Here is a 22,800-nt window from a genome sequence, read left to right as displayed (position 1 = left end):
TAGCCAGATACTCAAAATATGATGCTAAGAGTTCAGTAGGGCCAGCATTTTTTCTGAATGACAAAGAAGCTTCCTGTGCTGCAAAATGCTGTCAGGGTGTGAGAGGAAACACATTGTACGTCTAGTCTTTCCGAGGGATATGGAGCCAGGGCTAAGTTTCACACGCAGTACGTTAGGTTTGATACTGAACAGATGTAAAATACTACTAATAAAAAATCAGTTTTAAAATTGGAGACTTTGCAAATTAATATCAATAATGTAAATGTATTAAAGGAGCTTTTATAAGTTAATTACTTTTTACATAGTTTTTCAATTAATCTCTGGTTTCATTACAGTTTAGAATTCATGCAGTTAAGACTTATTGGGTTTCTGTGTGTACAGCAACTTCATGAATTTCCATCTGTTTAAAAAATATATATGTATTTTAAAGGCCAGTCACTTTGCAAACTAAGTGTGTCCCTGTAAAGTCCCATGCAGTTCTTATTTGCTAGTTACTGATCGTTTTCTGCATAATTTTAAATATATGCAAGATGTAAAGTTCATACATACACTTTTCTCTTCTTCAAAGGTCTACTAAAGATTCCTCCAGTTTCACAGTTGTTCTGAACAATCTTCGTGTATTTCTGATATTTGACTGGCTGTTACTTGTCCATGACTTTCTATATACCCCTGGAGATACCAAAAAGCGGGAGAAGCACCTTTCTTCCCGGCAGCGAACGTACAGCAGTGAAACAAGTGTGGTTCCCAAAACAGTGAAATGTGGAGTAGTTACAAAACGTTCATCACTACATGTGTCTACAGAAAAACAGCTGGAAGTTAAGGTTAATGTGACAGGTAAATATATTTTTCTCTAGTGCTTTTCTAGGAGCTTTTCTGATTAAAAGCCATGTGCTAGTGGAAAAACAGGTCTGTTAAAGGATGGAAAAATCAAGAAACCTGTTACAAATGCCTAACATAACTTAATGGTGTTTCCAGTTGCCCTGATAATTATTTGTGGTTTTGTTTTGTTAAGGAACTGAATTCGTGGTTGTTGAAGACATGTCTTGTTTTGATACCAATGCAATTATTTTGAAGGGGACTACTGTTCTCACTTACAAGCCCAAGTTGTTAGATCGTCCTTTCTCTGGTAGTCTGTTTGGCATTGAGGTAAGAAGAAATAAATTTGTATTTGTAAAATATCTAAAATTTGAGGAAGTTATGAAAATGCTTTACTATAAGTATATATACAACAGAAATAGTCCACAGATTATTTCTGAAGTTTGTTAGTTCCTCATAAAATGCTCTCATTCTATAGCAGTTTTAAGAATGGGTTTATATTGTTTGTGTTAAGACATTGAAACACTTGATTATCATCTCATCAGTCTTTGATTTTGAGGCTCTTTCCAAGCCTGTTCTCTTGGTTCCTGTTTTTTTTTAAAAACCATTTTGAATTTTTAGGTTTTTTCGTGCCGGTTAGGAAATGAGCAAGAGACTGCGCTGTCGATTATTGATCCAGTCCAAATTCAGATGGAGCTTATTGGGAATGCTTCCTACCCGAGTGGTTCAGGACTGTTGGATGCTTTCAATAGTGAGGATTTTCCTCCTATTCTAGAGGTAATATTAAAGCCCTGAATAAAACTGTATGCAATAGAAATACCAGATCATTAGCACAGATCTGTTTGGGAAAAGCTTTGTTAATATCCAAAGTATAGAATAAAAATAGGTAGCAAAGGGTAACTGAATCTTATTTTTTTAATTTTTCATTTAGATTCAGTTGCAAGCACTGGATATCAGACTGTCATACAATGATGTTCAACTGTTCTTGGCAATTGCAAAGTCAATTCCTCAGCAGACTAGTGCCGCTCTGCCTGACTCAGCTGTATCGCTGGCTGAAAATGCTGCTAATCCACCTACTTTAGCACCGGTGACTGAGGCTTCCTCCTTGGCACATGAAAGCAGAGAGATATCCAAACGTGTGCTGGATCCTCTTGTTGGTACGTTTTTAATGTTGGAGTGAAGCCATTTTTTGTATTTGCAGCAGGTTTCTGCAGTGTCAAGCTAGATTGTATGCTAAATGCCAAAGGTACTGATATCTTCATTATGTAAAACCCCTTATTGATTTGAATTATCTGGGGTTTGGGGTTTTTTGTTTGGTTTGATTTCATCTGGGTTTTTTTTGTAAAGGCAGTGCTGAATCATATGCTTTTTCTACAGTTGCAAGCTTAAACAAAACCCCATTTTTTGTACAGATATGTCTTAAGAAATCAAAACAAGTAGAAGACTGTCAAGGATTTATGATGGGTTCTGTTCAATTACAGAGGTGCAGCTGGCTCGTCTCCAGGAGCTGGGATTCAGTATGGAAGATTGTCGTAAAGGTCTTTTGATCTGCCAAGGTAGCCTCAAATATTTTTAGTAGGCTTTGCGGCTTGTTCACGTTTGCCTGACTTGCAATTAAGTTTCAGACTGTAAGGTAGCTGAGGCACAGGCAGTATTTCCTTCTTTTCTTTGGCTCTGTCTTGGCATATAATCTTAAATATTCTCATTATTGTGTTCTACTGCTGTGTAGAGCCCACACCCCAGAGATCCTTCTTGCCTTTTGGGATGTCACATGTGGGATGTTGGAGTGTATTTTTGTTTGGGGATTTGGGTTGCTATTTTTTTTTTCTTTTATGGTATACCTATTTCTTGCTATTCTCCATATCTCTCTCTTCAGAGCATGTGTTTTTCACCTCTCCCTTTTTAGATCATCTTCTACATTACATACCTACATGCAAGATTACCTACTTCTACATGCAATATATGAAAATAAAATGAAGCTTTAATATGAGTGATTCTTTGTCTTTAGCACTGTCATGTTTCTCATCTTATAGGCATTCATAGTATTAATATAGACTTATGTTGCCATTAGTTTGTAAAGTTCAAAACACATTTCTTAGGAAATACCAATGTATTTATAATCTTCTCATATTTGTTGAATAGAACACATTCAAGATACTGCTGGTGTCTTGCTGTACTTCTTGAGAGGGAATTAGTTTGCTTCTGTGTGTTTTTTAAATAAGTACATTTCATTGAGAAAGTAGACGGTGATTGATTGTCTGGTTGGCTTTATCTAAGGTGACTTGAAAAAAGCAGCAAGTTGGTTATTTAAGAATGCTGAACCTTTGAAATCAGTTTCCTCGACCTCTTCTGGTCGAGACAGCCAGGGGATTGTGCCTTTTCAGTTCATCTCTGGAGTGGAAGTAAAAGCAGAAAGTATATGCATTTGCTTTATTGATGACTGCATGGACTGCGATGTTCCCCTTGCCGAGTTAACCTTTTCACGTGAGTATTTTGTTGTGCTAAGTGAGTTGCACAAAATGAGTCAGTCTTGTTTTTAAGAAGATTACAGTCTTTGTAGTGTTAAGATTCTGGTTTCCCCTTTATACATCACGTAACAAATGGAGCCTGTCCTGAGGAGAACCCTGATGTAAAGCATGGCTGGCTAGAAATGTTACCTGAAGAGTATTATGATATGCTTTTTATACCATTTCAATTTAAAAGACAAGACAAAACCTTCAATTGCTTACCTGACAGTTGAGAAAATCAGGGAATTTGATTGTTTTGTATTAATATGACATTCTCTCTCTCTTTTCTTTCTTCAGGTTTGAATTTTCTCCAACACTTGAGAGCCAACCCTGAAGGCTACGCTCATTTTACCCTCTCTGGAGATTATTACAATCGGGAGCTTTCAGGTGAAATAGTGGTTTAATATAAGAAGACCATCATAGTTTATATTTTAGATATAAAAAAGCAAGTTAGTTATGCCTCATTACAGATCAGACACTAACAAAAGAAATAATGTAGTTGTGTGTTTCTCTGAATTGAGAAATTTTCTGTTATAAAATTGGTGACAAGAAGCTTGGGAAATATCTATCAATAACAAGGTAGTTTTTTTGTTTCTAAAAATACGTAGGGTGCTTTTTTAATAGCTTTTAGACCTTTGTCTTCTGTGATACTGAATAGTAAGCCAATTTCACAAGTTGTGAAGTTCATTTTCAAAACCATTTCAGAGAACTTAGTTCCAGCGAACTTCAATATGAAGCTCTAATTGCCTTCTAGGACTTTCCTCAGAATTAAGATATTTGTGCAAGACCCTACCCGCAGTGTACGCTGGTTCAAATGGAGGAGCTGGAGCAAATTTGTATTAGGTAGTAAATTAAACCTATAGTCTTACAAGTTTATCTTGAATGCAGATTGAAAGTCAAGGATCTCATTATTAAAGTTGCATTATGAAATACTTAGGTATGTAAACAGCATTCCAGTGCAGCCTTCAAACATGCGGTACATGTGAGGTGTTCTGTTTGTCCTCAGGCTGGGAGCCATTTATTGAGCCATGGCCATGTTCGCTTTCCTGGCAACAACAAGCTTCGAGCCGTCTCCACCCTTCCCGACTGAAGCTGGATGTAAAGGCCAAACACCGCTTGGATATAAACATTACCTCTGTCTTGATGGGTATGTAGGAATATTCCCTGAGGACATCGCTACACAGGCTGATTTTCCCTGGTCTGGAAATCAGATACATTTCTAATTGAGTCTTCCCGCTGTCCTGTGGATGGCGAGAGGGAGATTTGGCACATGTCCCTGGATACTTCACACAATATTGAACGCAGGTGTGCACTTCAGCAGCCTGTATTTTATCAGATATTGTGAAAGCGTAAAGACATGAGCTACATATTTTAGAGGTTAGCAGGAATTGGTTCTCTGGTCACATGAATTCTATCAAATTCATATGTTATTTGAAATTTATATTTAATCAGAAACAGGCTGTCATCTAAAGCTTTCCGTGCTTTACAGTACTTAAAAATATTTTGATAAGCTCATAATTTTTCAGTGTATTGACAGGCATAGTGGGGAGCTACTCATTTCAGTTATGCACTCTCTGAAAACCTGAGCTGTCAATTCCCACCTCAGGAAATCAAAATATTTTGTTCATCATTAACTCAGATTTCATTCAAGCTCCTGTGTTGTGAGTCTATGACTGTGTGCACAGAATCACAGAATCACAGAATGTCAGGGATTGGAAGGGACCTCGAAAGCTCATCCAGTGCAATCCCCCCATGGAGCAGGAACACCCAGATGAGGTTACACAGGAAGGTGTCCAGGCGGCTTTGAATGTGTCCAGAGTAGGGGACTCCACAGCCCCCCTGGGCAGCCTGGTCCAGTGTCTGTCACCCTTACTGAGAAGTTTCTTCTCAAATTTAAGTGGAACCTCTTGTGTTCCAGTTTGAACCCATTACCCCTTGTCCTATCACTGGTTGTCACCGGGAAGAGCCTGGCTCCATCCTCCTGACACTCCCCCTTTATATATCTGTAATCATTAATGAGGTCACCCCTCAGTCTCCTCTTGTCCAGCTCCAGAGCCCCAGCTCCCTCAGCCTTTCCTCACACGGGAGATGCTCCACTCCCTTCAGCATCTTTGTTGCCCTGCGCTGGACTCTCTCCAGCAGTTCCCTGTCCTTCTGGAACTGAGCGGCCACAACTGGACACAATATTCCAGATGTGGTCGTTCCATCAGTTTCCCAGGGATGGAGGTGAGGGTGACTGGTCTATAGTTACCGGGGTCCTCCTTCTTGCCCTTTTTGAAGACTGGAGTGAGATTTGCTTTCCTTCAGTCCTCAGGCACCTCTCCTGTTTCCCAAGACTTGGCAAAGACATTCTGTGCATTTCACAGAAATATTGTTGCTTATTCTGTATAAAGATCTGAAAAATTCGATGGTCATAATAAAAAAATGTAAGTGGCTGAGGTTGCAAATGTAATGGAAGAGCTTTCCTTGTTCCTCGAATTTTCATTCCTTTATCCAGCAAGGCTTGTGGAGTTGGTAGGAAAGAAGGAGCGAAGGTGGGAGGAAAAGACACAAATTAATGATTCCTAAGAGTTTCCATGATGTTTTTTAATACTAATTATAACAAGTATTCAGGCTAGCTTATGATTAATACTGTGGCAGAGGAATCCATTGGTGTCTTGATATTCATGCAGGAATGTGCATGTACTTCCTAAAAAGAAAAAAAAAATAGAGGTTCTGACATGAAAATATTTAAGGTTAATTGCCTTCTCAGGGAGAGCTCTTACATTGGCACAGGATTATCTTAAGAACATGGAATTTGGCTGAAAGTTTAAAATACAAATAATCTTAAGAATATAAAAATATTTGTTTTTGAAGACACTGCTGTGATTTCATGAACTGTTGTTGGTCTTTAACTTATGTAAGTGCCTCATAGAAAAAGCAGTGAAGCAAAACCTTTGCCATGTAAGTGGAGTAACTTTAGTGTTATGAATTTAACACACTTAAATTACTTTGTTTCCTGCCACCTTGGAGATGTTTACTGGCTATGCTTCTGTTCCTCTAGAACAATACACATGTACCAAACAGTCATGGATGGAAGATTACTGTAAACAGGACAGAGAAGTGAATGTTGTCAGTTCAGAAGACTGGATGGGCTCTTCGGTGGATTCACCATGTTTTGGGCAGAGTATGTTATCAATTAATCACACTTTATTTGAAACAATCCTGACATACAGAGTCATCTGTCTAATATATTACAACCATAAGTATTTGGTCTTCATAGCGTACAATGAATTGTTAGAGATACTTGGCAAAAAAGAGAAAAATTCTGTTTTCTGTTCAATTGTGTTAAATTCTTTAAAAACCAAGCCTTTCTGGCTACTCAGCTTAGAGTGAGTGCTTTGCAATTTCTCAGTTAATGAGTGACTGTCCTTTTCTCCCAGTGTTACTTCTGGAAGAAATTTTAGCAACTCAAATGCCAACTTAGCATAAGCAAATGGGTAGAGAGCCGTGCACTGACTGCATGATGCCAACTGTCCGTGTCTTTCCTGGTGCATGATGGGGAGAATATTTGTGTGTTTTTTCTTACCTGCTAACTTTGTCTTTCCTGTCTGCCAGGCCTTCCTCTTGTCTACCTTAGAACTAGGAGTACAGCCAGTTTGACTAACCTAGAGCATCAGATCTATGCTAGAGGTACTGTATAGCAGACAGAGACAAAAAGGGTTGATGTAGGGAAAAACTTTGTTTGCTTTATACAATTTCTGTAATAGTTAATAAATTTTTAATTTTTCTTAGTAATCTGTTACCCTGTTTCTTTGATCTGTTTTTCTAGTGCAGGTTGTGGTTCTCCAGCCACTGTCTCATCCTGTATTAGTATCTGATGAATACTTTTCTCCTAAGCGTTTTGACAAATCTTTATTCTGTTTTATAGCTGAAATGAAGACTCCAAAACGTAGGCAGCCGTTTGTCCCGTTTGCTCTAAGAAATCATACTGGATGCACTCTTTGGTTTGCTACCCTAACTACAACGCCTACCCGGTAAGCAGCTTCTGCAGGATCACTCTGACAATATTTGTCTGGCTTCTCTAACATGTCAGTCAAACCCTATTGCTTTCAGAGAAGCAGAGGCAACTCCCAGTCTTTCTTATTTAAGAGCCTTTTTTTGACAGAAAAAAGCATTTTGTTTTTCAAGGGGCCCAACAGGATTTTAAAACTGCTTAGATGCATGTGCGTTTACTGCAGGACTTCTGCAGACCGAGGCAGATCAAAAGGCACTTGTGACTTGAAAAAGTAGTTTTGTCAGTTCATAAAGTGGTGTGGTTCTGTTCACAGGGCTGCGCTGTCTCACAGTGGGAGTCCAGGGGTTGTTCCTGAGGAAAACGGGACGTTGCTGGATGACGCCCATAATGTCAGCGAATGGCAAGAAGTTATCACTGGGGAAGAGATTCCATTTGAATTTGAAGCTAGAGGGAAACTCAGACACAGGTAAAGGGACCAGGCTAAGAGAATTGTTTTGAGACATTCGTATGTGGAACACAGGATCATAGTTGTGAGAACACTGATAGGTGTTAAATAAAACTGGATATGTTTTTAAATCTCCCATTAACATTTTGTTTTTCAATATTGAAAACTCATTATAGAGTGAAATTATCAGTGGTCTAGTAAGCAGCATACGTTGCTATTGGTGGCAGCCATTCCTAGATGTGAGTTGGATCATTACACTGTAGAATAATGCTTAATAATAATTTAAGTTTATCTCATCTGGTAGGCACACACATGATCTAAGAATTCATCAGCTGCAAGTGAGAGTCAACGGCTGGGAAGAAGTCAGTCCAGTATCTGTAGACAAAGTTGGAACGTTTTTCCGATACGCTGCACCAGATAAGAACTCATCCTCTTCTACTGTAAGTTCTGATTATTAGTGTTAGTTTTAATAAACTATGGAATTTGAGAGTAATTATGTCTCCAAGCTTTTGATCTTAAAGCAGCTGCTGTATGAGATTGTCCTCTTTCCAGTTAGCTTGTACTGGGAGAGCCTGGGATGCCGGGTTCCTAACTGGCAGTTTTATGCGTAACAAAACCAGAGAGCAGTCAGCAGTTAGTCTGTGCTTAGCAGTCAGAGCTACCAATGACAGAACGAATATATTAGTGACAGTGTCAGGGGCTCATGGAGATCAAGCTTTAAATCAGCACAGCCTTTCAGCAGCTATTTTTATTTCTTCTGTTGCAGGAATGCTTTACATGTGTTTAATTTACTTAAAGTAAACAATACTGGCAATTTCCTGTAAGCCTAGAGATTGTTGAAATATGTGGCTGCTTAGACAAAATATACTTGTCATGAAGGAAAAATGAAATTGTAATAATCAACCCGCTGGCAGCCAGTCTTTGAGGCTCAATTGATGAAATGATCATGTGGATTTCGAAACTATTAAAGTTTTGAGACTAGCTACTGAAAATTGTTGAGCTCTGGAGAAACTGGAAGTTGAGATCTTTTTGGTATAAACAGAACTTGAATTTAATTTCATGATACTATTGACAAGAGCCAGTCTCTTATTTGGATCGTTCCTGATGTTCTCATATTGAAGTGTAAAAAGCATCATCTCTCTCTGTAACTTGATTCTTGAAAGAGAAGGATGCAAATTAATGAGAATTGCTATTCAGGAACATCTTCTGTAGCTTTTTTCTTCTTTTTCAACAAACCTCCTTCCTTCCGCTTCATTTCATTTTAAAGCAATATTACAAACAGGTTTTACTGGTACAGTTCTGACATATTTTCCAAGCCATATTGAAGATCAGAACCACAAAGTGATGAAAGTACTTACTTTATTCTTTTGTAGGAATGTTCTGTATTACAAATGAGAGTAATATTTTAAAAGTTGAACAGCTTTAACTTTCGTGTTTACTTTTCTTCCAGCTTGGAAGCCCAATAAGCAGAACAAATATAATACATCCCCAAGTCTATGTGAGTATGAATTTTCATTTTTTGAGAGCTGCTTATGGCTCTTATTTGAACTAATATTGTTTTGATAAAGGGGTTAGTAATATTTAGATTTATTTTCTTAGTTAATTTTATTGTGTTTTGAGAAGGATGTGCCTTGGGTTTTGCACATGTGGACTCGCTTGGCAGGTTTTTACTCCAGCAGGTACTGCTTCAAAGTTGAGGTGTCCCTCTTCTAGATACAATCATCACCTGAGCTTTTTAATGCTTTTAAATATCTTCCAGTTTTCTTCGTTACCTCCAGTTCGTGTGGTATTTGAAGTTACCATGGAAGGCAGCGCTCGGAAAGTGATAACAGTGCGCTCCGCCTTGATGGTGAAGAACAAGCTGGAAACACCGATGGAATTAAGACTAGATAGTCCTTCTGCTCCTGACAGTAAGTCTTGTATAGTCCTTCCATCCTATGGGGAATCTTCAAAATGCTTCAAAAATTTGAGACTTATTATTTGAAAATTTATGCTTTTCAGTAAAGGAGCCTCTTATGATATGTGTATCTTCTTCTCTGGTTGCAGAGCCTGTAGTTCTTCCAGCAGTTATGCCGGGAGATTCCTTTGCTATTCCGTTACATCTGACATCTTGGCGTTTGCAAGCCCGGCCAAAAGGAATGGGAGTCTTCTTCTGTAAGGCTCCAATTCACTGGACTAATGTTCAGAAGACAGCAGAAGTGTGTAGCAGCAAGCGAGAGTGTCATTCCATGGAGTCTGAAAATAGCCGATTTTTCAGGTAATTCAGACCTAATTATTTTTCTGTAAGCTGTGTTACCTTCTTAGGATAAATGAAATACTGTGAAAGTGAATAACAGGAAAGAAAATACTTAGAGATGAAAGCTGCTGCAGTTTAATGGGATGGTTTGTGTGGTCTGTTGAATAACGAGAAAGCATTCAAGCATTAACTGCTGTATTTCTGCAGGGCTTCTTGAAGCACCTTTGACAGTGCTTGTTAGGAAATATCTAACAGTATTTCTTGTAAAAAAGAAAAGGTTAGAAAATAGGATAAAGAGAGGTTTGCCATAGATTTCATTGTTTGTCCTGAATGCCCTGTACTCTGTTCTAAGCCCAAAAATGTCACTGCATAGTGAGGACTTAATGGAATTTTGTAGTTATCTGGTATGATGGATTCAGGGTTTTTCTCAATTTAGAAAAAACTAGAATAGAGATTATGGAAGTTGTTTCAGGAAAGGACCTTTGCATACTATATAGTTACTACTGTGTGTCAGTTCTATCCTTCATTTCTTAACAGGGAGGAAAAATATTTAAAATGGTTTACATACCTAATTTTTTACTTAACTAATGAAAAACTGAAGTGTCAGATGGCCAAAGCAAGCAGGACATGTTCAGCATTTATTTTCAAGGATATGTTTATAGTTTAATAGTTACAATTTCTTTTTAGTAACAGTTGATAACATGTTTCTGCCAGTTTATGGAAGCTGGTTTTGAAGTGGGTAATCTGCAAAAGCCATTTTCTGTCAGGTCTCTGAACAGACGAGGTTTGTCAAGTGACTAAATAAATTCCTTGATTAAAATCAGGAAACTCCTGTTGTCTTAATGTTAGGCATAAATACAAAACACCTTATAATCAAACTCCAAAATGATTATGTGGAGAACAATTCTAAATGCTGGTTTGCTATCAGTCCTGAAGTTACAGCATGTTGAGGGATTTAGTGCAGTACAAACAGACAGGGTTCAATTACTCCATTGAGTTCATTGATTTCTTCTCATGTACATCTGCCTTCACAGGTTTTGTGTGGCTATAAAGAAGGAAAATTATCCGGACTACATGCCTTCCAACATATTTTCTGACAGTGCTAAACAGATTTTCAGACAGCCTGGGCATACTATTTATCTCTTGCCAACGGTGGTGATCTGTAACCTGCTACCTTGTGAACTCGAGTTCTATGTTAGGGGAATGCCGATCGATGGGACGTTAAAACCCGGCAAAGAGGCAGTGTTGCACACAGCTGACACATCTCAGAACATTGAGCTTGGTAAGGTTCTTTTTCAGATACCGCTTCAAGTAAGTTCCCCCAACATTCTGGTTGGTTTTACTGTTTTATTTCTGATGGAAAAAGTTGTTAGTGACAATACATATGGAATTATTCAACACTGACTGGACTTCTGATGCCTAAGGCAGTAGTTAGCCCTAAGCAGTGTTCTTTACATAACATTTTTGCTGCTTGTGACCCAAGTGTAGAGTATTGCATCTGGGCAGGAACAACCCCAGGTTCCAGTATAAGTTGGGGAATGACCTATTAGAGAGCAGCGTAGGGGAAAGGGACCTGGGGGTCCTGGGGACAGCAGGGTGACCATGAGCCAGCACTGGGCCCTTGTGGCCAGGAAGCCAATGGTACCTGGGGTGGATTAGAAGGGGGGTGGTCAGTAGGTCAGAGAGGTTCTCCTGCCCCTCTGCTTTGCCCTGGGGAGACCACATCTGGAATATTGTGTCCAGTTGTGGCCCCTCAGTTCCAGCAGGACAGGGAACTGCTGGAGAGAGTCCAGCGCGGGGCAACAAAGGTGCTGAAGGGAATGGAGCTACTACACTGGGCAGATTTAAAAGTTAATCTGGGTAAGCTATATGAAATATTCAGAAAGATGAAGCCATATGAAACACCAAGCTATACGCTTATCAAAATCTAATGATTCTGCATGGGTGATGTTTGGTTTGGTTTTCATAGGTATATTGCTAGAAAACTTCCCCATCTGCAAAGAGTTGTTGATTCCTCCTGGGACACAAAACTATATGGTGCGGATGCGACTGTATGATGTCAACAAACGACAGCTAAATTTGACCATAAGGATTATATGTCGTGCTGAAGGTTCTCTAAAAATACTGATTTCAGCACCATATTGGTTAATCAACAAAACAGGTACAATATTACTACCTTATTATAATAGTTTACGTTCCTTACTTTGAATTAGTTTTTACCATTCTCATTGTAATTTGGGCAAAGGTGAAGTGTAGTTTGACGCTTCATTTTTTGTGTTTACTTAAAGGATTACCACTTATCTTCAGACAAGATAATGCAAAAACAGATGCTGCCGGTCAGTTTGAAGAACATGAGCTTGCACGAAGCCTCAGCCCACTTCTGTTCTGTTACGCTGATAAAGAACAGCCCAACCTGTAAGTAATACCGCAAGAAGGGCACAAAAACTTATTCCAAATTTCTTTGTATTTCAAAGAAAAGAGACACACAAATGTTGTCATGGTTAATCAGTCTAAAAATGACCAAACCTTTTACATGCCAGTCATTGAGTCTTGACCAATATGTTAAAAGAGCTTATGGCAAAAACACAGAATTAATTACTCCAGAGGAGACTTCTTGTGGCTTCTAGTGCTTTGATATTGAAACACAGGTGTTCTTTTTGTATCTGGGTATGTGTTTGATCACTGTCATCATGTTGATATCTGATCCTTCATTTAAATGAGTAAATCTTTGTGTTTTCTTCTTACCCGTAGTTGTACCATGCGGGTTGGAAGGGGAATCCATCCGGAAGGAATGCCGGGCTGGTGCCAGGGATTCTCCCTGGACGGTGGGAGCGGTGTCAGAGCCCTGAAGGTGATCCAGCACGGGAACCGGCCAGGCCTCATTTATAACATTGGTATGTGCTGGTAGGAACGTTTGAGAGATACTGTGCAGCTTGGCAAGACGTGATGTCAGCAACACTGAAACTGAACAATTCCAGTAGGAAAAGATAGATTGTTAGAGGTTTTTGAGGGTCCAGAGAAGACTGTTAAACAAAAAATAGTTTTGTTTTGTTTTGTCTTTTATTTTGAAATTCATTATCTTAAAAACCAGTTTCCAGTTATATTTATTTCTACATTTCATCGTTGAGTGTTAGTAACTGCATTTACAAACTGTTCTTTCTTTGTCGTTATTCCCCCTGTATGTTACTTTTAAGTACATTTGACATGCCACCTCATTGCTGTCTTTGGTTACTTTGAGTGTCTATGTACTGTAGTTGTTCAGCCGTGTGCTGCCTCTGTAGCTTTTGCTTTGTGGTGCCTCTGTAGGCTGACGCCGAGGAGTGCAACTTCTGTCTTCCTTGCTTCCTTAGGAAACTTTTACTTTTTAATTAAAGGACAGTTTGGAAGTTACTCCACAGTGATGTTTGAAGAATTTTTCATGTGTTTAAAAGTGGAACAATTACTTGCATTGATTTACTTATGACTGGAAATAGTCGGGTTTTTTTATCCTCAGTGCTATAGTGGCTGATGTCATTTGTTTTCGCTTGCAAATAATAGCTTTATTTTTAACTTTTTTTTTATTACTAGGTATTGATGTTAAAAAAGGCAGAGGCCGTTACATTGATACGTGCATGGTAACATTTGCGCCCCGTTACCTGTTAGATAATAAATCATCCTACAAGCTTGCCTTTGTTCAGCGGGAGTTTGCCAGAGGTCGGGTAAGATGTTTGCTTTTTGTTACTTGTTTTTACAAGACCAGTAGTTTGTCACAGCATCTTTTAACCAAAAAGAACACAAGCATTATTCTTGAAAGTATCATTGGCTACTTATGAGCATCTTCCAACATTATTCTAATACCAGAATCCACCTAACAGAAGAATTGTTGTGTTCGTTTTTGAGAGCTATATAGGTTAATACTGTATTTTTTCATAGCTATAGGATATGTGTTTCCAATTTCTGTTCCTAGGGAACATCCAATCCTGATGGCTATATCTCCACACTTCCTGGTTCCAGCGTCGTGTTCCACTGGCCGCGCAATGACTATGATCAACTACTATGCGTGAGACTAATGGATGTTCCGAACTGCGTCTGGTCTGGGGGCTTTGAGGTCAACAAAAACAGTTCGTTCCATATTAATATGAGGTAGCTATGATATATAAATCTTCTGCAGCATACTTCCGTTTTTTGATAGAAGCAGCTATTGTACACTTCTGACTGTGCGTGGCACAGATCAGAAGCCTACATCTCTTGTTTGTTCTTGTTCAGGGACACCTTGGGAAAATGTTACTTCTTAAGAGTAGAAATTACTCTTCAAGGAGCCACATACCGCATTGCGTTCAGCGACACGGATCAGCTACCGCCACCTTTCCGCATAGACAATTTTTCCAAGGTAAGAGAGAAACATAAATACATTTTTTTTCTTTTATTTTTAATTAAAAAAAGAAAAGTAGGACTTCTTTACATTCGTTAGAAAAGGGAGCTGACTAGCTTGCTTAATGAAATAAAATAGAAGTGTGTGTAGTGAGAGGTATTTGTATATAATAATTATAATTTTGTGAGGTTTTACAAAAAATTAGTACTCAACTACTTAATCTTGTTCAAATAACAGTGCTAATGTGGTTTTCATGAGTACAAGGAAGAGCATTATTACTAATGAGAAAATTGTACTAGGGTGATAGTTTATAATCTGTGTTATTTTCAGCACTTGAATAAGATCTAAAAGGAATTCCAGCTACTGCTGTCACTTTGTTTGTCTTTGGGCTTCCGTGTCAGTGATTATAAAAATCAGAGAATTTGCTTCGCATATTTTACAGTAATTTACTGGCAACCTTGTGATCAGAGCAGGATAGATAGCTCTTAATAGTTACTGGTTCTCAGTCTGGATTTTGGTACTGAACTGTTAAATAGAACTGGACAAGCCTTGTAATTTTGATTAGGAGGGTTTGAGATGCTGCCGTGGGACATTTGAGCCACAGATGATAGATAAAAGCAAATCTGTTTGGACTCTCTGTAACTGAGACCTGACTGGAAGAACATGTATAGTGAGCTGAATGTGTTCCAGTGATCAGCTCCTGAAAAAGGAACAAACAGTAGCAAAATAACTGTCTGATTCGCAATTTCTGTGTGAAACCAAAGTGTCTTTCATAACTGTTACAGGTCCCGGTTGTTTTTAATCAGCACGGCGTTGTCGAGCCCCGACTGTCCACTGAGGTGAAGCCCATGACCTCTCTGGATTACGCGTGGGATGAACCTATTCTACCACCTTTTATCACGCTGACGGTTAAAGGAGCTGGCTCCTCGGAAATTGTCTGTAGCATGAACGACTTCCAAGATAGCAAGCAGCTTTACTATGAAAACTTCATTTATATTGCTGCTACACATACTTTCTCAGGGTAATCCTTTATATACTAGAGGAAACATTTTGAATGTGGATGGTGTTCTTTAGTTAATGGTCACCGTTTGGAAGATTTTCAAATGCAGCTAAACTTTTACAAACCTTGTAGCTAAGCACAAGAAACACCAAAATTCAGAAGTTAGTCTGACAATAAGCTGTGTATCTTACCTCGTTTGGTCATGGTAACTTAGCTTTATAGGTGCAGCTTACCATTATTTATTTTATCGCCTAATGAGAAAGATTTCACATGTGGTGTCTGTTACGATCCCAGTGTCCAATCTTGGAATAGCAGAGATGTTGAGGATCACATCTGGGGGCTTAATTTCATTTGGCGTATGAAGAACATTTGACTACAGGGCATACCTATTTATGACTTGCCTGTGAATTTTAAACTCATGTTAATTTATATTCTGTTGAAAACAGCTATGGGAGATGGATACATGCTTTGTTGCTTTTCTCAATATAAGGCAGAAATTTTTCTTTGGAATTCATCTGCTTTGCCTGTGACATTCCTAGTTGCAGTGAGAAATCAAAGCCCCTTTTAAGAATGTACTCAAATTGACAGCTTAGACTGGCAATTCCAAAAATAACAAGAGCGAAAAACCACCAATATACATTTTTGTCTGTTTACACTGGAGGTGTAAACTGCCTTGACTGGATTTTGTTACATATCTAATTCAGTCTACAGAAGAAGCAGCTACTCTGAATAAACATGATGCTGTTTTCTTGGTGTTCTAGTTTACAGGAGCCAAATGTAAGACCAGTTGCCTCAAATAAGGATGCTGCATATGCAGAGCTTGTCCTTGATGTTTCTCCAAAGACTCAACGAGTTGTACTGAAAAAGAAGGTACCAAGACACATTTGATTTTGTTAAGATGCTGTTGCTATGTGCTGGAGTGAAATCAAATGCTGGGAGAAGGGAAAAAAGAACATTTTTATGGTAACTTTTAAAGGGTGGAGGCAGACTCCGTTGAAAGTGACAGGTTATTGCAATTCAAGTTGCATGAATTATGGTGGTGCTTCTGCATAAGACATTTCACAGAATCACAGTATGTTAGGGATTGGAAGGGACCTCGAAAGACCATCCAGTCCAGTCCCCCCAAACCAGCTTGTAAATACTGCTCTGCATCTAACTAAACAGAACAGAACAGAAATATTTGCTCTGTACTGCTGCGTTCATCTAAATGTTGAATTTTTGTGCAACAGGAGCCAGGAAAACGATCCCAGCTTTGGAGAATGATGGGCACAGGAATGCTTTGCCATGAAGGTTCTTCAGTTCCTCATAACCCCCAGAAACCATCTCCTCAGTCTGTGGACTCGTGTATGATTTTAGATATTGCAGGTCTGGCAGCAGTCACAGATAACAGGTATTGCAAATACGTTTTCTTAGGAAACTGATGCAGAGTCTAACCTTGTCTTTGAAAGCACACTTGACATCATATTCTCTGAATAAGGAAAGAAATTTCAATGAAGGCATGTGGAAGAGCTAGATTTTGTCTGACTTCGTGAGCAGACCTCATCACTTTTGTGACTTGGAAATATATTTAAAAGCATGGCTAATGTATTTTCAGCAGCAGGTTGCTAAAAGAGCACTTCAAAAGTGAGATTAGGAAAATGAGCTTGAACAAAATTAGAGAAGTGTTTGCCAATAACACATCTTCAGAGTAAAACGGGCACACTACAATCCTCTGAGCATCGGCTGGCACCCTGTCATTGCAGGTACGAGCCCCTGATGCTGAGAAAGCCTGATCGGCGGCGCAGCACCACCCAGACATGGAGCTTTCGGGATGGAAAGTTGACCTGTGGTATCCATGGACTTGTTGTCCAGGTCAGTACTGATGAAAAGTTGAACTTTTTTGAGTGTTGCTGATACAGGTGACAGAGTCATTGGGGTTTAGTATTGAAGTGAACTGAAAGCTTTGGGGCTAAAGTTCAGAATACAGAGGAAACCAGACTTGCACAAACAGTTTTGCGGTTTGAACTCATGTTTGAATGTTCTTGTCAATTTCAAATAATAATATGTCTTATCAAGTAAAATGCTGCTGGACTGCTTTTCTTTTAGTTCTGAAGAGTAAGGAAGAGTAGAGTAAAATACACTTTTAAATTAATGTATGTAAGTAGTTATCCGAAGCCTTTACCCATCACTTAGTTTTTTTTTCCTTACTCTTCGTTCTTTCTCCAGGCAAAGGGAGGAATACTAGGTCTTCGTGATGGAGCAGAAGTTGTTCTTGGTCCTGATACTTCACTTGAACTTTTGGGGCCAGTTCCACCTGAACAGCAGTTCATAAACCAAAAGTTGAGGCCTGGATCAGGAGTACTGGCTATTAGAGTCATCCCGGATGGGCCAACTAGAGTTCTACAGGTGAATGTCCTTCATTAACTAGAGTCTAGTTTCATTATTTGCTTGTACTTGAAATACCTTAATCCGTATTGCATCTCTAAATTCTTACAAAAAGTTACCTTTATAATGATATGAAGGGGGAGGGGAATATCATAAACCAGAAATACTTACAACAATTTTTTTTAAGATAATTTTTTTAAGGTAGGACAATATAGCTGTTATTTATAAATAGGAAAGCGATCATTGTAGTAACTTATTTGTTTATCAGATAACGGATTTTAACCAACGTAGAAATGATCGTTCATCCAGCGAAGCAGAAGAACTTCCGGTTACGGAACAAGATCTACGCAAGTTAAAAAATCCAGATACAGAGCAAGAATTAGAAGTAAGATATTACAACTACTGTCTGTCTCTTATTTACCATTTTCCTTTCTAGATTTTAGAGGAGATCAGTACGGTTCCCCATGAATGATCTCTTGTTATGAACTTATAGATTTTCCTGTTAAAACTCTTCATTGTTAGAAGTTGGGTATGACTCTCTTTATGTGAGAGAGCAACTCCAGTGTATTGAGTATTGTCCAGGCACGATGAGGAGCGAGTTGAGAGTGTCTGGGTGAAAGTTAAGGGGCAGGCTGGCAAGGGTGATACTGTTGTGGGCGTCTATTACAGGCCACCAGATCAGGGTGAGGAAGTTGATGAGGCCTCTACAGACAGCTGAGAGCAGCCTCACAATCATGGGCCCTGGTTGTGGTGGGGGATTTTAACTTCCCTGATGTTTGTTGGAAGGACGACTCGGCCGGCCAGCCCCAGTCTAGGAGGTTCCTCCAGTGCCTTGACGAGAACTTTCTGATGCAAAGGGTGGCGGAGCCGACTAGGAGAGGTGCACTGCTGGACCTCATTCTCACTGACAAGGAGGGTCTGGTTGAAGCGGTAAAGGTCAAGGGCTGCCTTGGTTGCAGCAACCATGAGATGGTGGAGTTCAGGATCTCCTGTGGCAGGAGCAGGATAGCAAGCAGAATTGCAACCCTGGATTTCGGCAGGGTTGTTTTCTGTGTGAGCTCTTTATTGGGAGACTAATTGTTAATGAGCTGTTTGACCTCTCTGGAGATGGGTCTAAAAAATAACTTATTTCTAGAGGTACGTGTTCATTATCACCGTTTTTTTCAGTGTTGTTTTGTTAGAGTTTTGATTTGTTTTTTTCCCCTCTTCAAATATTCTTTTCTCAGGTGCTTGTGAAACTGGAAGGTGGAATAGGATTGTCTTTGGTCAACAAAGTTCCTGAGGAGCTGGTCTTTGCAAGCCTCACAGGAATTAATGTCCACTACACACAACTCTCGACAAGTCAGGTGCTAGAGCTCAGTGTGCAGGACATACAGGTATTTGCCATTTTGAAACAAGTTCAGTTGTTCATGGATCTTCTGTAGTTTTTGTTGCCATAATGTTTGAAAAATGTTTAGAGCTGTTACTGAGATTTCAATTCCTGAATATCATAGAAGTTTTGATTAGCATCAGTTTCCTTACTTAGTAATAGCTGAGACAATTGTACCTCACGCTGTTAATTTCTATTAGGCAAATTAGAATCTCTATTTTGTAAACAGGTCAGATTGAGATTTTTTTTTTTCCCTTCCTGGATCTTGGCTCTTTGTCATTTCATAACAAAAAAGCAGCAATACAAATCATAGACCCATAGGCAAATGAGACAACTATAAACCTGTCATGTTATTTTCCACCTAGATTTTGGGTTTGACTTTGAAGAGTTTTGCCTTCACCTTTGTTTTCAGTTCAGTCTTTGGAATTCACAATTCACAATTCACAAGTTGAACTGAAGACTGTAAAAACTATTTTTATTCTACTAAAAAACTCCTCTAAATTATTAGAATTTTGTTCCAAATAAGTAAGATTTTCTTGGAAAAGGGGAATTGTGGGTACTGATGGAGATTACATGAGATAGATGGATACATTCATGCATCAGTCAAGCTTCAATGCAGGAATAGCTTAACTCTGCTGCTGTTTAATAGTTTTGTCTGTGTTTTTAAAAGAGGGAGAACATAGCAATTTTATTATAGGTTTTGATTTTTAGTAGCTGTAACAGGTTTTTTTTTGATGGAAGACATTTCTGAATATGTTTTTTTGTAGGTGGACAACCAGCTCATTGGCACCACGCGGCCTTTTATGCTCTTTCTGACACCTAAGATAAGTGAAAATGAACCTGTGGAGACTGGTCCTGCTGTGCAAGTGAATGCTATGAAATTTCCCAGTAAAAATGCACTGACAGATATATACAAGGTAAACCACAGTGTTTTGACTGTGCCATGCAGGTATTATTCTGTTATATTTCTAGTGTTAATACTGTAAACTGAGTCTTGTTTATCTTCGTAGCATCTGATGATCACTGCTCGAAAGTTCACAGTTCAAATTGAGGAGAAACTGCTTCTGAAGCTATTGAGTTTCTTTGGCTATGATCGATCTGAATCAGGTACAGTATCAAATTACAAAGACCAGTTTTACAGTGAACAGGGATATTATGATCTTTGCATATAAAATAAGTTCAAAACACTTAGCAAACTCTTAGCTGCTTGGAAACTTCCAGTGAGGAGCAAAAAGCTGGAAGGTTAATGTCTCCATGGTGCCCATAAACTGTTGGTGTCCCTGTGCCTGTTCGGCGCTCGGGCAGGGACGCGCTGGTGGCCAGTGCACAGTGGCTGGTGCTGAGCTGAGCTGAGCCTTGGTGGGAAGGAGTTTAGCTTTCAGCTGAAGTTCCTGTATCTGGATTCACCTAAAAAAAGAAATTCTGTTATTCATTTAGCAAACCACTTTGTTTAGTAACGTTTGTTTGTTTAAACCCAAGGCTAGAAATGGGATCTCTGTTCATTTGTTCCTTGGGCAGTTGCTCTTGCTTAAGTGAAGGAATGTTTTGGCTGTCTGACCTTTTGGTTGTGCCATCCATACCCTTGACTTTAATTGTAATACGAGTTTTCTTCCGTTCATATTGTAAGACTGTGACTACACAGTAGGAAACCATTGCATAGTTATGTTTGTGTCTCCTCCTGTGTGCTGGCAAAGATAAATGAGAAGCGAGATGAAAAGCTCAAATAACATAAACTATGCACTTGGATGACATTTTTATCTAGGTATGAATGCATGCAGCTTTTGGAGATACAGGCAGATCTGAAAAAAAATTCCTGAGCTCAAGGGTCAATTCCATGTCACAAGGCATGAGTCATTTTGCTGGGTACACGAGCAGTCGCACATACTTTTTATTTGTACAGAAAACTATTAACTCTTTACAGAGTATGCATTTATCTTTATTTACATATAGTCTATTCTGATTTGTATGTTTTGTCTGGTTACAGAAATCGAAAAGTATGATGAAAACCTTCATGAAAAGGTTGTGGAACAAGGAGGAGGACAAAAGCGATACTACTTTGAAAACCTGAAAATTAGCGTGCCTCAGATAAAGCTGAGTGTCTTTACTTCCAACAAACTGCCTTTGGATCTCAAGGTACGCCAACGCATTCACAGAGTAAAGAGATCCTGTTGGAGGAATAGAAGCTTTTCACTTACTGCTTTAAGTTTCCATTTACAAAATCAACCAAGCAAGCCATAAAAAACCCTCCCAACTGTGGAGGAGCCGAGCTGCTACTTATCCAGCTTGTGGGTTCATATAACAAAATTGAAATGCTGACCAGGCTTTTATTTATGGACGTTATTATGTCCATATTATTATGGACATTAAGACGTACAAGCTTTTAGAGAAGTTTTAGTGTTGTGGAATGAGCATATATAATGGCGTCCTACTAAAATGACCCAGAATATCATCAGTCCTGTATTGCTTTCTCCCAACCCTTGTGCGAAGGAGGACAATTCAATAGGTAGCTGTAACGTTTCTTACCATTCAACAACATCAGCAATGTCTTGAATGTGTTTGTCCTTTAGTTTCAACACAAAAATGCTCATCACCAGATTATCTCAAATTTAAAGAGAGAAAACAGGGGTGGTTGTCTTTAAGAAGGGAGCAACGTGCTGTTCTGTTTGGCTTTCCTACCGCCTTTGGTGTATGATTGCATGTGGATATGTCTTGGCAGCCACCAGAATTGTTCCCAAGAGAAAACTTGACGTATACATTTTGTTCCCCTAATACAGTCACTGACTGTATTCTGTACATTAACTTCACAGAAAGAGTTCCATTCAGTTTTGTAGCACAGGAGAGTTCAGGGTAGGAGGGAGAGAATAATCACAGTAGAGCCTTTGTAGAAGTTTTTCTAACTACCCCTAATGTTTCTGGCTTGGCCATTGCTGTCTGGTAATTTGGTGTAGACAGATTATTTTTATTAGGTACTAGTATTAACAAAGTTGCCTTATATAATATCTGATAGTTAAACAGGAAATTACTTCCTACCCAAGTGAATAATGAGGGCTACTCTAGTAAGTCATCCATTTACTGAAAAAATAAATAGGTCCTTTCTTACTTGCAAAATTAAATCAGACCTGTAATTTACCTTAATTGCCTGCAGATGGCAGAAAAACTCATATTACTCCCAAGCATGCCTTTGTGATTAATGTCGATAGAACACAAGTATCAGGCTTCTTGCTGCCTTCAGATTTTCTGATCTCAGTGACTGTGCAGATTCCATTATCAAGACCTGAAGTAGAAAGAATCTCTTTCTTTCTTAAAATACCGTGTTTCTTGTTTTTTTTTTTTTTTTCCCCAATTATTTTATTTCTGTGTGTATATATATAGGTGTATAGCTTGTACAGCTTTAATGTTTTTTTAATGCGTAGATTGTGCGGGTAACAGATGGCCATGGTCTAATGACCACCTTAGTTTTCTTCCTTGAAAATAACTGAAAAAGTTGGTTTAAATAATTTCAGTCCACCACACATACTGTTAAGAAATGAGCCTCAGGCTTGCAGGAAATTCTGTATGTTATTCCAGCTCATCCTGACACTTAATCCATTCATAGAACTTCAGCAGTGTGGAAAATGCCCAGTTTTGTCTGTGCTGTGTATCAAGGAAATTCATTTAGGGTTCAATTTAGTTAAACTTTAAAGAGTTACAGCAAAGTGCTAAACCTGAAAGGTTT

General features: G+C 38.8%; 1 protein-coding gene across 7 annotated transcripts in view; it reads left to right on the top strand.

Annotated features, from left to right (window-relative positions):
- Window positions 1-22,800, top strand: part of VPS13D (vacuolar protein sorting 13 homolog D) — a 78,630-nt gene that overhangs the window by 25,413 nt on the left and 30,417 nt on the right. For 6 of the 7 annotated variants that reach the window (XM_082069622.1, XM_082069620.1, XM_082069621.1 and 3 more), the window contains 33 exons: window positions 569-834; window positions 1,013-1,146; window positions 1,438-1,593; window positions 1,748-1,973; window positions 2,298-2,372; window positions 3,094-3,300; window positions 3,621-3,710; window positions 4,330-4,470; window positions 6,367-6,489; window positions 6,921-6,995; window positions 7,234-7,339; window positions 7,634-7,786; window positions 8,070-8,205; window positions 9,216-9,263; window positions 9,525-9,675; window positions 9,812-10,022; window positions 11,036-11,283; window positions 11,971-12,162; window positions 12,290-12,416; window positions 12,753-12,895; window positions 13,569-13,699; window positions 13,948-14,123; window positions 14,247-14,370; window positions 15,138-15,373; window positions 16,114-16,222; window positions 16,582-16,742; window positions 17,095-17,203; window positions 17,558-17,737; window positions 17,985-18,101; window positions 18,943-19,092; window positions 19,853-20,002; window positions 20,096-20,192; window positions 21,070-21,218. In XM_082069622.1, coding sequence (XP_081925748.1) covers window positions 569-834; window positions 1,013-1,146; window positions 1,438-1,593; window positions 1,748-1,973; window positions 2,298-2,372; window positions 3,094-3,300; window positions 3,621-3,710; window positions 4,330-4,470; window positions 6,367-6,489; window positions 6,921-6,995; window positions 7,234-7,339; window positions 7,634-7,786; window positions 8,070-8,205; window positions 9,216-9,263; window positions 9,525-9,675; window positions 9,812-10,022; window positions 11,036-11,283; window positions 11,971-12,162; window positions 12,290-12,416; window positions 12,753-12,895; window positions 13,569-13,699; window positions 13,948-14,123; window positions 14,247-14,370; window positions 15,138-15,373; window positions 16,114-16,222; window positions 16,582-16,742; window positions 17,095-17,203; window positions 17,558-17,737; window positions 17,985-18,101; window positions 18,943-19,092; window positions 19,853-20,002; window positions 20,096-20,192; window positions 21,070-21,218 — 4,897 coding nt within the window. The remainder of the gene's footprint in view (window positions 1-568; window positions 835-1,012; window positions 1,147-1,437; window positions 1,594-1,747; window positions 1,974-2,297; window positions 2,373-3,093; window positions 3,301-3,620; window positions 3,711-4,329; window positions 4,471-6,366; window positions 6,490-6,920; window positions 6,996-7,233; window positions 7,340-7,633; window positions 7,787-8,069; window positions 8,206-9,215; window positions 9,264-9,524; window positions 9,676-9,811; window positions 10,023-11,035; window positions 11,284-11,970; window positions 12,163-12,289; window positions 12,417-12,752; window positions 12,896-13,568; window positions 13,700-13,947; window positions 14,124-14,246; window positions 14,371-15,137; window positions 15,374-16,113; window positions 16,223-16,581; window positions 16,743-17,094; window positions 17,204-17,557; window positions 17,738-17,984; window positions 18,102-18,942; window positions 19,093-19,852; window positions 20,003-20,095; window positions 20,193-21,069; window positions 21,219-22,800) is intronic. The other variant, XM_082069623.1, reaches the window with a different exon arrangement.

The sequence above is a fragment of the Streptopelia decaocto genome (genome assembly GCF_964273445.1).
Source record: "Streptopelia decaocto genome assembly, chromosome: 20".
NCBI lineage: Eukaryota > Metazoa > Chordata > Aves > Columbiformes > Columbidae > Streptopelia > Streptopelia decaocto.
Note: the sequence above shows the minus strand (reverse complement) of the source record. Positions and strands in the feature narration are given on the sequence as shown.